This window comes from Ursus americanus, chromosome 2 (assembly GCF_024610735.1).
Source record: "Ursus americanus isolate L20-20 chromosome 2, mUrsAme1.1.p, whole genome shotgun sequence".
Taxonomy (NCBI): Eukaryota; Metazoa; Chordata; class Mammalia; order Carnivora; family Ursidae; genus Ursus; species Ursus americanus.
Window position 1 is genome coordinate 16,698,084 of NC_142128.1, and position 13,331 is coordinate 16,711,414.

General features: G+C 44.5%; 1 protein-coding gene across 1 annotated transcript; it reads left to right on the forward strand.

Moving 5' to 3' along the window:
- Positions 1 to 551: 551 nt before the first annotated feature.
- SEPHS2 (selenophosphate synthetase 2) lies at positions 552 to 6,398 on the forward strand. Its single transcript, XM_045785991.2, has 2 exons — positions 552 to 767; positions 4,035 to 6,398. Exon 2 carries the CDS (start codon positions 4,296 to 4,298, stop codon positions 5,637 to 5,639), a length of 1,344 nt encoding a protein of 447 aa, XP_045641947.1. The 5' UTR covers positions 552 to 767; positions 4,035 to 4,295; the 3' UTR covers positions 5,640 to 6,398.
- The last annotated feature ends 6,933 nt before the right edge of the window (positions 6,399 to 13,331 follow it).

The following is a 13,331-nucleotide window of genomic DNA, read 5'->3' on the forward strand; positions in this document are numbered from 1 at the left end:
TTATTTTTTAAAAGATTTTATTTATTTGACAGAGAGAGAGCACAAGAAGGGAGAGTGGCAGGCAGAGGGAGAGGGAGAAGCAGGCTCCCCACAGAGCAGGGAGAGCCAGATGTGGGACTCGATCCCAGGACCCTGGGATCATGACCTGAGCCGAAGGCAGTTGCTTAACCAACTGAACCACCCACGCGCCGATAAATAAAATCTTAAAAAAAAAAGGAGGGGGGAATGCCTGGGTGGCTCAGTCAGTTAAGCATCTGCCTTCAGCTCGGGTCATGATCTTGGGGTCCTGGGATCGAGCCCCACATGGCATGGGGCTCCCTGCTCAGCAGGGAGTCTGCTTCTCCCTCTCCCCCTGCACCTCCCCCTGCTTGTACTTTCCTTCACTCTCTCTCTCTGTAAAATAAATAAATAAAATCTTAAAAAAAAAAAAAACTACAAACTGTCCTAAAAGCTGAGAGGAGAAAGTCCAAAGAACAAAGAGAGCTTATAAACAGGGGCACCTGATCTTGTCACTTTTTAACCCAGGTGAGCTGACTACAGACGTGCTAGGGCGTTTTCATGTTTGCCTTAGTGACAGGAAGATCGTTCACAAGTACAGCACACTGGACATTTTGCAAAGGAACTTTCACAGTTGAGATTTTCATACGATCCTTATACCAGATCCTAAGCAGAGATGATGGCCCTCATTTCACCGAAGTGGAAACTAAGGTGTACAGAGGCGTATCACTTCTTCAAGGGCAGACAGGTCGCAGACCGTGAATCCCAAGGTCAGACAAAATCCAGAGGTCTTTTGCTTCCACATCTCTTGCTTTTTCATTATCTCGTTTTTCCTTTAGTATTTTTCATTCGGGGATTTATTTTTAATCCTTTAGTATTAATTTTAAATTCTGAAATATAGCACATTTTCTTTTCTTTTCTTTTCTTTTTTTAATGTTGACACACAGCTTACAAAAAGAGAGTGGGAAAATAGATGTGTACGGTTTAAAGAACATCATGTCTCTACAGCCCAGCCCAAGGAACAGAACTTAACGTACGGGTGCCCTAGGCCCTCTTCCCCAGAAGTGATCCCTACGCTAAATTTTGTTCATCATCCACTCTCTTACTTTTAAAAACTTTTTTTTTTTGTTTTGCATATCTTATCAATATATTATTGTTTTGCCTGGTGTTGAACTCTATATAAATAGCTGATGTATTCTTCTGTAACTGGCCTCTTGCTCCTAACATTTTGTTTTTGAGATTACCCGTACTGATGATGCCTAGACCTATCATTCACTTTCACAGAGACACAATATTCCATTGTGTAGTTATACCACGATTCATTTATGCATTCCCTGTTGACAGACCCATGGGTTGTTTCCAGGGTTCTGGCGTTACAGTCTGCCTTTTCTTTACGAAGACAAATGGACTTGTTTTTATTTTTTTTATTTTTTATTTTTTTAAAGATTTTATTTATTTATTTGACAGAGAGAGAGACAGCCAGCGAGAGAGGGAACACAGCAGGGGGAGTGGGAGAGGAAGAAGCAGGCTCATAGCGGAGGAGCCTGATGTGGGGCTCGATCCCATAACGCCGGGACCACGCCCTGAGCCAAAGGCAGACGCCCAACCGCTGTGCCACCCAGGCGCCCTGGACTTGTTTTTATTTTTAAAAATTCCAAGATGTTCTAAGTGTTGTGAATTTAAATTCCAGCCCCTACATCCACGTTAACAGTAGTGTAGAATGCTAGGTTCTATCATTTATGTGAAGCTTACCATCAGCCAGGACCTGTGTTAGGAGCTTCACACACATTTTAAAATTTAATTCTCAGAAAAAACTCCATCTGGTGTCTATCATTACCTTCAGGTGAAAGGACTACTTTTTAGGGAGTGAGACTGGGGTTCCTAGAGGCTAGATAATTTGCCCAAGGTCATTAGGAGAGCCAAGACTGCAGCTCAGTCTAATTTTAACGTTCGAGTTTCTTCCAATTTACTCCTTAATACTTAATACTTATTGCAGAATAATAAACACCAAATGTAATGACTTGCTGTAAGAGCTATAGGTACTCCTATGTTTTTATATTTTTAATTGTGGTAAAATTTTTGATTGTGGTAACATGAAATTTACCATCTTACCTTTTTTTAGGTGGATAGTTCAGTAGTGTTAAGTACCTTCACATCGCTGTGTAATCAGTCTCCAGAGCTCCTACATTCTTGCATGTGTTTCCTGGGGCACCTTTGCAAGAGTTTCTCCAGGGCATGTTTTATTTATTTATTTTTAAGATTTTATTTATTTATTAGAGAGAGAGGCAGCGAGAGAGGGAACACAAGCAAGGGGAGTGGGAGAGGGAGAAGCAGGCTTCCCAATGCAGGGCTCGATCCCAGAACTCTGGGATGATGACTTGAGCCGAAGGCAGACGTTTAACGACTGAGCCACCCAGGCTAGGGCATGTTTTATGGGTAGAATTGCTGGGGAGTTCCACCTATGGGTGGAATGCATGGGTTTGCACATGCTTGATTCAATCAGTTAAGGCCAAACTCCTTTACAAAATGGTTACACCAATTTACAGTCCCATAGGCAGGTTGTTCTTCTTTTTTTAAAGTATGTAATACACTCAAATATTTTTTAAAAAAATTTAAGTTCCAAATGTTAAAAGAACAAAAAGACAATACAATGAAGAATCTCCCATCCCAACCACTTCATTCCCTCCCCAGAGGCAATCAATTCACCGGTTTCTGGTGATTCTCCTCCCAGAAATATCGCCATTGCATATATTTCCCCCCTTTACAACAAATAATAGTATTATATAAATACTGCTCTGAAGTTTGCTTGTTTCTCTTAACAAACATCATAGGCAATATCGCCTGGTGCTCTTTGGAACAGAATGCTTGGATTCATATCCAGCTCCTTTCTAAACTGGCTATGACCTTGAGTGGGTCATTTTATCTCTCTGTGCTTTATATTCCTTATCTGTAAAATGTGGAAAGAATCCTAATTCAAAGGTTATTGTAAGGGCTAAGTAGTTAATATACTAAAGCATTTAGAACTGTGCCTCTTAGGATTGTAACTATTATCAATATAATTACATCAACGTTTTCTCATTGTTTTAGAGTTGCTTGGGTAGTCTATTATATAAACGTACCATGATTTAGTTTATTTTTTAAAAAGATTTTATTTATTCCACGATTTATTTTAATCACAGTTCATAAACATTAAAGTTGTTTCCAGTAGGTCGATATTACAAACAGCACAGAAAAAAAATTAAAAAATAAAACAACTCTGTCATTTCCCACTCACAGCTTGTGAGTACATCTGTAGGATAAAGTCCGAGAATTGGAACTGCTGAGTCAAAGATATTATGTGCAGTTATATGCTTAATAGATATTGGCAAATTGCTCTTAATGGATACATCACAGATTCTCATATATACTCACTTAAAGATATATAGAAACTTTAGAACAGAACAAGATAAGCCACTTTTTTGTCCAGATGAGTCAACTGATGCTGGGAGAGGAAAAGTGACTCACACAGTTAGTGGTGGATTTAAGAGTCTTAAAAGACTTTAAGATCTTATTCTTTAAATGTAATCTCTACCCCCAATGTGAGGCTGGAACTTACGACCGGAGATCAAGAGTCGCATACTCTTCCGACTGAGGCAGGTAGGCCCCCCCTGAGTCTTAAAATTCTTTGAAGCCCATTTTAACATTTCATGATTTGGATGCGAGGATTTGCTAGCTTAATGGTAGTAACTTAATATCTAATTTCTCATCATTCTTTCCGAATTTTTTCCCTGGGCTATTTTCCTATCCTGGATTGGTCACGAGCGCTGTCAAATGACCCTCGGACAATTCTGACCTGCATGAAATCTGCCCAGTGACCGATCTTCCTCATCTTCGAAAATTCTGCCCTTGGTAAACTGCCTCTAGGGGAGCAAAGTTCCGCCAGCCACTCCCAAGAGATCGTTTAAATCACAACTAGGGGAGCGAACCACAACACTCGCCGGTCATCTCGCCGGGACCAATTTCGCAAGCTGCTGGTTGATTTGTAATTTATCTTTTAGACGAAAGGAAGCCCGCCTCTCGGTAGCGAGGTCGTCATTGGATGGTACGGCTGTCAATCACTGTGACTATAAGTATAGGAGGCCGGCGGCTCCTCCCTCAGGAAGGCCAGGAGCGCGCGGTGCGGCGGCGTGAGTCCGGTGGCGCGAGTCGTGCCGGGGAGAATCTCTGCGGTAATATCTGACTGTTAGTCCGTAGTCACTGGAGTAGAGAAGAGAAGGGAGCTCGCCTCTCCTCTTTTCCCTCCCTGCCCGGCGGGCGCGATGGCGGAAGCCGCGGTGACGGGCGCCGGCGGAGAGGTGGTGGCGGCGGCGGAAGGCTCGGGCTCCGCGGGCTTGTCTCTGGGCCGGGGCTTCTCGAGCTACCGGCCCTTCGAGCCCCAGGCGCTGGGCCTCAGCCCGAGCTGGCGGCTGACGGGCTTCTCCGGCATGAAGGGCTGAGGCTGCAAAGTCCCGCAGGAGACGCTGCTCAAACTCCTGGCGGGACTGACGCGGCCAGACGTGCGGCCCCCGTTGGGCCTGGGCCTGGTCGGAGGCCATGAAGAGGCGGCCCAGGAAGGCGGCCTGGCGGCCGGGGCCGAACCCAACCCCACCTTTCCAGCCCTGGGCATTGGGATGGACTCCTGCGTCATACCCCTGAGACACGGGGGCCTGTCACTGGTGCAGACCACGGATTTCTTTTACCCCTTGGTGGAAGATCCCTACATGATGGGGCGCATAGCGTGTGCCAACGTGCTGAGTGACCTCTACGCCATGGGCATTACTGAATGTGACAACATGTTGATGTTACTCAGCGTCAGCCAGAGTATGACCGAGGAGGAACGAGAAAAGATAACACCACTCATGATCAAAGGCTTTCGCGATGCTGCTGAGGAAGGAGGGACTGCAGTGACTGGTGGACAGACGGTGGTAAACCCTTGGATTATCGTCGGTGGGGTTGCCACTGTGGTATGTCAGCCAAATGAATTCATCATGCCTGACAGTGCAGTTGTTGGCGATGTGCTCGTGTTAACCAAACCCTTAGGAACCCAAGTTGCTGTCAATGCCCACCAATGGCTGGATAATGCTGAGAGATGGAATAAAATAAATATGGTGGTCTCCAGAGAAGAGGTAGAGCTGGCTTATCAGGAAGCCATGTTCAATATGGCTACCCTAAACAGGACTGCTGCTGGATTAATGCACACGTTTAACGCACACGCAGCCACAGATATCACAGGCTTTGGCATTCTAGGACACTCTCAGAACCTTGCGAAACAACAAAGAAATGAGGTGTCCTTTGTGATTCATAATCTGCCAATTATTGCCAAGATGGCTGCCATCAGCAAGGCCAGTGGGCGCTTTGGGCTCCTTCAAGGAACCTCAGCGGAAACTTCTGGGGGGTTACTGATTTGTCTGCCAAGAGAACAAGCAGCTCGCTTTTGTTCTGAAATAAAATCTTCCAAGTATGGAGAGGGTCACCAAGCATGGATCGTCGGTATTGTGGAAAAGGGAAACCGGACAGCCCGGATCATTGACAAGCCTCGAGTTATTGAGGTCCTACCTCGTGGGGCCACTGCTCCTGCTCTCGCTCCTGACAGTTCCAATGCCTCCTCTGAGCCTAGTTCGTGAGATGGAATAGCAGAAGTTGTTTGGACCTTAGAGCCTTTGTACACAATCATGAACGATTCTCAGAACTTTATTTTAAGAAGAAATTTCCAAAGAAGGCTGCCTGCATTGTAGTTCCAGTGGCCCTTTCAAGGTGATTTGAATCGGCCCCTCACAGGCTGCACATTCCAAGGCCAGAAGTAACATTTTGGACTTTAGGGGCAGGTTTGTTCATCTAGTATGTGGAGGAGGAGCAGAAAAACCTCTGTTACTTCTCTCCAAGAGCAAGATGAGGCTATTCTGGTTTGAGGGATTTTTTCTTGGCACTGGGTTGATTCATGTCTGCTCAGGGAGTGAGGTTATTTAATAAGAATTACATACACATAAAAAAAAAAGGTAAATTGCAAAATGATTTAGATCAGAAGCAAATAAGTTTGGACCAATACTGTTGATAAATCTAAATTGTTAAGAGAGATCTTACATTGCATTGTCAAATTCTTTATTAGATTTTTCTGAAGTACTGGCTCTTTCCTGCTCTGGACAAGAATTGAGCAGCTTGTCCAATGACTGGGAAAGGAGGACCTGCAACCATCTGATTTGGTCTCTGTTAATGACGTCTCTCCCTCTAAACCCCTTTAAGGACTGGGAGAGGCAGAACAAACCCCAGAGCCCAAACCTTGGTGGTCATTAAGATGTTCGATCTTGTGCTGAAAATTCCTGGAGATTTAATCAATGAAGAGTAATTTCTAGTGAAATAAATAAAAAGGACTTTGTGGAAAAATTCTTCTGGCTAATGTTTGGATTCTTGGAATTCTGAATCTTTTACAGTCTTATAAAATGAATCAATTGATACATTTTAGAGTCTGGCAGGTAGAGTGTGAGAATGTTTTCCCTGATTCTGGACCAGAGGATTTAACACCTAGATTTCTGTTTGCACCCTCCCTCTGTGTTGATAGCAAAGGACTCAAAACAAGCATAAACCCAAGGACAAGCAGGTGGGAGAGGAAACAGCAAAAGAAAGGGGTTAACACTTGGAAGATTTAAAGTAGGTGGAAGAAGGGTAACTGACTTAGCAGAATAGAGGAAGCCCAAGTAAATGCCTTTAGAATTGGGGAATACTAACAGGAAGCAAGGAGGTGTGCTCTGGAGGTACTAAGGGGTCAAGGGTGGGGATAAAAACAGACACTGTTTGAAAGCTTCTGTACAGGGTAATTACAATTAGATCTTTGAGGTTCACAAACCTCTCCCCCATGTCACATAGCCAGATGACTGCCTCTCACCTCTGTAGGTAAAGGGAGGTTTACAGTCTGGAAAATTTTTAAAACTACTGCAAAGCTGGGGACACCACAGTAAAGGACGGGGGGCCTGACCAAAAACGAGAATAAAGGCTGAAAAACGAGACTGCCCCAGCCCCCTTCCTCACCTTAACTATTAAAAACACTGTCCAGGAAGCTTATACCACCTTTGCTCCTCTGGAGAAAAAGAATACGCCCAGAAAAAAGACCTATAAACATTTAGGGAGCCCCCAGTGAAAATCCCTGTACCAGGAAGCCTGCCAGTTGAAAAGTTTCACTCAAGCACATTCTTTTCAATGCCTCATTCTTAAATATAAGCAGTCAAGGATCACCAGACATTTGAGGTAAGCCTCTAATGTGAAAAGAAGTCAAAGAAAACAAAAAACTCAGTGAAGAGAAAACAGGGAGCAGAAGGAAAGAAAAAGCGGTTAAGAAGATAAAAGTGTTCATAAAAAGATAGTAAGAGAACAAAGCATTTAGAATATAAAATATACCTAAGGTTTTTAAAATTCAGTAGAATACTTAGAAGATAGAAGATAAAGTCGAAGAAATTTATCAGAAAGTAGAACAGTAACAAGATGCACAATAGGGAAAAAAAAGTATGGAAACGAGAGGTAAGCCCAGAGGTTTCACACCTAGGAGGAATTCCAAAAAGAGGTAATAAAGTAAATGGAAGAAAAAAAACACATGAAATGATACAAGAAAGTTTTCTAAAATTTAAAACGTTGTAAATATCACACATCTCTTGACTTCCCAGCATAGCAAATGAAAAACGACCTACACTAATTTTATTAAATTTTAAAATACCAGCGATAAAGTGTTGCATAGATATTAATTCACTTGAACTGCCAACAACCCCATTTTGCAAATGAGGAAGCTGAGGTGCAAAGAGATTAAGAAATTTGTCGAAAGTTGCGCAGGCCAACTGCTAGGCAGTGTGAGTCCAGAGTCCATTTTTTTTTTTTTTTTTTTTAGGATTTTATTTTTAAGTAATCTCTATACCCCATGTGGGGCTCAAATTTACAATGGCAAGATCAAGAGTTGCATGCTCCCCTGACTGAGCCGGCCAGATGCCCCAGAGTCCATGCTTCTAAATCATTATGCTCTCCCCAAACCTTCTGAGGGAGGGCAAGAGCGTGTAGAAAGGTCTGGCAATAAGAATGGTATCAGACTTCTCAACAGAGAATTGGAAGCTAAAAGACAATGAAGTAACGCCTTCAAAATCCTGAGGGTAAATGATTTTCTCTGTATAATTCTATACCTAGCCACATTTTACAAACAAGGAGAATAAAGATATTTTTCGACATGCAAAGTATCAAAGTGGATTCATCCCATGCACTCTTTCTCAAGAAACTACTGGAAGATGTGCTCTAGGAAAATAGGGGGGCAAACTGGGAAAGAGAAAAGCATGGGGTTCGGGAACCCAAGCCAGCACAGGAGAAAGTGAAGGGAGGTTTCAAGGTTAACAGTTGTACAGCGGGCCTAGAAAGCCAGCAGCCTGGAACAGGCACATCACTCGGGAAGAGGAGCCTGAAGGCTCCCAGGAAAAGGAAAATGGACCTGTTTGAGTACTGATACATTTGATTTTGTGAAAAATTACATTGGAAGGTTAATGGAAGGTGTAAAGAGAATTAGTGATAATTATATCGAAAACGAGCAAATAAAAAAAATGAGGCAGTTATCAACTCCCACAAAAAATAAAACCTTGTGTGACAAATGCAATGTAATCATATACAGTATTCAGCAATGAGTATTTACATAGTTGTAATGTACATACTATCTAACTATAACAATGAATCGATTTTAAAAATTCAACCAGCTTTACTCCTACTCAAAGCTTTTAAATCATTTTCCGTACAACCCCTGCTTAGCTATCTCCGACCTCATTTCATGCCACTCGCCCTCCCTCTCTCGCTAAACTCGAGCCCTTTAGCCTTCCTGTGGCGCTGCAAACAAACCAAGATCCTTCCTACTTGTAGTTCCCTCTATGTGGAGCCTCGCCTCCAGGCTCTCTACCTGGCAGGCTCACCCTCAACCCTGTCTCAGCCCAAATTAAACCTTGTCAAAGCCTTCTCTGACATCAGCCAGCGCCTACGGAATCTCCAACTCGTCACATCATTTATTGGCTTCATAGCTCTAACCCTAATCTGTAATTATCTGGAGAATGTGTTCGTTTACTTTGTAAGTGTCCCTTTCTGCTAGTATGTAAGCTCCAAAATGGCAGGGGATGGTCCGTATCCCCAGGACCTAGAACACTGTCGGGTCCATAGTTAGTGCTCAGAATATATTGAATAAATGAGTGAGTGAGTAGGGTACACACCGGGGACCCTAGCACCCTCAATGTCCACACTTTCCTTGCTCTTGGCGTCTCCTAGTGGTGGAGGCTGGTATCACCAATCTCTTACGACAAGGGTTTGGAGAAGAAATTCAGGCCTTGGTTCTGTTTATTCACATACACAGCTCTCTCACTGGTTGGAGCGGGCGGTACAAAGGGGGAGGGAAATGATGGGATGCGTCCCTGGCCTGTGTCCTCTTAGGTAACCTAGAACGGGTTGGGGGTTGAGAGCAAGATAGGCAACCATTTTTCCTTGGGGAGGAGCTGGGCAGCGAAACAGAGGCAGCAGGTGGTGGAGGGGCAGGGCCTCGGGTAGAAATCAGAACAGAATCACAGATACAGAGGTAAGGAAGGTGACGGAAGAAAAGAGAAAGAAAAGGAAAAGGAGGGGAAGTTGAAGACAGAGGAAGAGAAAGAAGATGAAGGGATAAGACAGAAGGACAGAAGAAAAGGGAGTCGCAAGGTGACCTCAGCACATACGAAAAATACTGAGCTGCCTCTTTTACTCCCTTGTGGGGGTAGGGAGATTTCTTCCACTTGCTGAGGAGCACTGGGGGCTGCTGGTGAGCTTCAGCATTCACCTTTCTGGGTGATCTCAGATAAGCCTCTGGGCCTCAGTTTCTTCATCTGTAAAATAGGCACAGTCATACCCACCTACCGCAGGGGAGTCATGGAGGGGATCCCATGAGACATGCTCCTATAAATTAGTATTTATTAAATCTATTCAAGTGCTAGGCCCTGGGGAGACAAAAGCCTGACACTGCTTCTGTTCTCCAGGAGACTCAATCCAAAAGGACATCAAGGACAGGGACACCCATCACCCCAAAATCGAGACGAAGAATGGTAAGTGCCATATGGACTAGAGTGGATTAAGTGCTATAGAAGGTCACATTACTTCCTTTTTGGAGGAAGTTTAGGAAGGCTTCCCAGAGGAGGTGGCTTTGAAGCAGGGCTCTGCAGAATGAGTAGAATTTGGGTTTGGATATGCAGAGAAGGGGGAATGGGCATTCCAGATATGAGCAAAATTAGGGAGGAGGAGAGTGGGGATCATCTGGCTGGATTTCAGCATGGGTGTAGGGGAATAAGGCTGGATACATAGATTGGGGAAGGACTTCTTTCTCTCTCTCTCTTTTTTAAAAGTAAGCTCTACACCCAGTGTGGGGCTTGAACTCATGACCCTGAGATCAGGAGTCACATGTTCTACTGACTGAGCCAGCCAGGCGCCCTAGGAAGGGTTTCCAAAGGTGTTGGGGACTCCCTGGCCTGAATGGGCTTGTCTAGAGATTTCTCAAAGCCTCTGTCATGACTCCCCCTGAAAAACTTAGTAAGAACAAACACTTTTAATTAGAACAGCATCATTTCCGCCATCCCCCAGTTCAAAACCAACAAGGTCAATGGCTCTGCCTCCAATAAGAACAGCACTGTGATACGAACAAAATGCACATTGTCCCGGCCCTGCCAGCACACACATGGAGGGTCCCTGGAAGCCGCCTAGGCCAGAGCCCCATTACATAGAGAGGGAAATCGTGGCTCAGAGAAAAGAAACAATCTTCCCAAGGGCATTGGTGCTTGGGTTCCTAACCACCTGACTCTTCGTTTGTCATCATACTCTATTGCCTCTAGGACCTTAGCAGCCCAGGTTCCCCTACCCCAACACCACCCACCCAGCTCATGGGTCTCTGCTACTTTGTGCTCCAATCACCACCACCTCCTCCACTCCAGGGTTTTCCAAAAGCCGTGCTGGGGCCAGTTGCACATGGTTGGCTCCAGTGGCAACGGCAGCCAAACTCTTGCGTAGCAGAAGGGCTGTGCGTGCACGCTCATGTTTGCTTGTCCCAGCCTGCCCATCTTGTCATTAAACATTTATTAGCTTACACTGGGAAAACACCTTTGGTCCAAAAGACTAGGGCACCCAGTCCCTAAAGGGATAGGCCCATAAAGGCTAATCACGAATGTGAACCAAAAGCCAAGACCAAGCACATTGACTCCCTGACTAAAGCAGGGAGGTTGGGTTGCTAAGATGTGTCTGAGGAGAATGGAGAAAAGCGAATGGATGTGGGGGTGAGGGTACAGAAAGAGTCTGGATGAAGGGTCCAGATCATGAGACCATTATATGTTCAGGTCTGTTCCCCCCCCGCCCCGAGGGCCTTCGCCACCCCTCCAACTCTGTGCTGTGCTGGAGCTGGGTTTGCTTGGTCTTCCAAGGACAATGCCATGGAGCAAGGAACTGGGATGTTCTGCAGGATGCTTGGCAAAAGCCTCGCAAGCTCGGTCAGAAGCTCCTAGGAGGAGGGCAGAGGCAGACCTACAAAGAGTGTCTCCTCCTTCCTGTCAATCACCAAGGACCATCTGACCTGTGAGCTCTAGAAGTCCTGGTCCCTGACTCCTCAAAAATCTGAGATGCAGAGGACTCCTAAGAAAGCTGTATTTTACATTCCAGTAAAAGACTGGATTCTTGTCTGGAGAAACTAAGCAAACATCAGGGTAGGTGCTATGGAAGGTACTTTCAGTTCCCAGATCTGTAGGCAGATCAATGTTCTGAACTTCAGACCTGTATGTCCACCTGCCTACTGGACATCATCTAGATGTTCTAGAACCATCTTAGACTCAACAGGCCCCGAACTGAATTCATTATCTTCCCTTCCACCCCAACTCCTGGGGCTTCTGTGTCCTCATTTCAGCCAATGACAAAATTATCTATCCATTTACTCAAGCCAGAAACCCAGGAGCTACCCGGGACTCCCTCTTTTCTCCCAACTCCCGTATCCAACTTCCATGCTGCCTTATCCAGCAGCAATTTCTGTGCTCTCTTCTCTTCTTACCCTGCAGCTCAGTAGTACCCAAATCAGACGTCCACTCATTTTGGAACACTTTCCTCTCTTAGCCTCTATAACACCACATTCTCGATTTTCCTGTTATCTCCCCTGCCTCTTCTCTTCTGCTCACCTGCTAAATATTGGAGTACCCCAAATCTTAGTCTTGTCTATCTAGATTCTTGTACTAGTCATTCTTCTCCAAGTCCGTGGCTTTAAGTACTGTCTAATGACTGAGATTACCAAATGTGAATCTCTAGCCCCGATCTCTTCTCTAAACCGTAGTCTCATAAATCCACCTGCCAAATTGATATGTAGCTTCAGTTAGCTTTGTTCTAAACCAAACTCCTGATACCATGTGTGTTCAATCCTCATCCCCTGATGAGTCACCACCATCCACCATGTTGCTCAACACTCAAAACCTGTAAGCCATACTTGATTCTATCCTTTCTCCCATACCTCTAATTCAAAATCAGCAAAGCCTATAGCTTACCTCCAGAAATATCTCCCCAATACATCCACTTCTCTCCATCTTCACTCACCATCAACCTGGCCCAGAGTCAGCATCATCCTTTGCTTGGACAACGGCCGTAACTCATCTCCCTGCTTCTACCCTTACCTTCCTCTAATTCATTCTTAACACAGCAGCCAGAGGGCTCATAAATACAAAATATGATCATATAACTCCCCTGCCAAAGCCCTCCAAAGGGTTTCCATAGTACTTAAAATCCAAAATAAAATAAAATAGAAAATAAAATCCACAGTTGATCAATCTGATCTTGCCTCTTGTCCAACCACTCTCCCCTTTGCTCGCTATATTCCAGCCACACTGGAATTCTTTTCGTCTTTAGAACATGCCAAGGCTTTCCTGCTTCAAGCACTGGTGCTCCTTCTACCTAGAGCTCTATTCCCTTTGATTTTTGCTCAGATTAAATGTCACTTTCTCAGAGACAAGTAACAGAAAACCCAACTAAAAGTGGTTTAACCAATAAAGGGATTTATTTTCTTATATAACCAGAGTCTTAAATTAGGACCTTTCTGGAAAATAAGTGTCCCAACAATGTTATCAAGGATCCAGGTCCTTTCTATCTTCCCATCTGCCAATCCCAGTTTGTGGGCTAGCCCTCCACATAAAGATTCCTTCACATACTAACATCTAAAGGTAGAAACATCCTGTGCTTTTTAAACAAAAGAACTGAGAAAAACAAACAACTGAGAACCCTTCCCGGAAGTCTCCAACAGACTTCCTAACTTCGCATTGTCAAGAACTAGG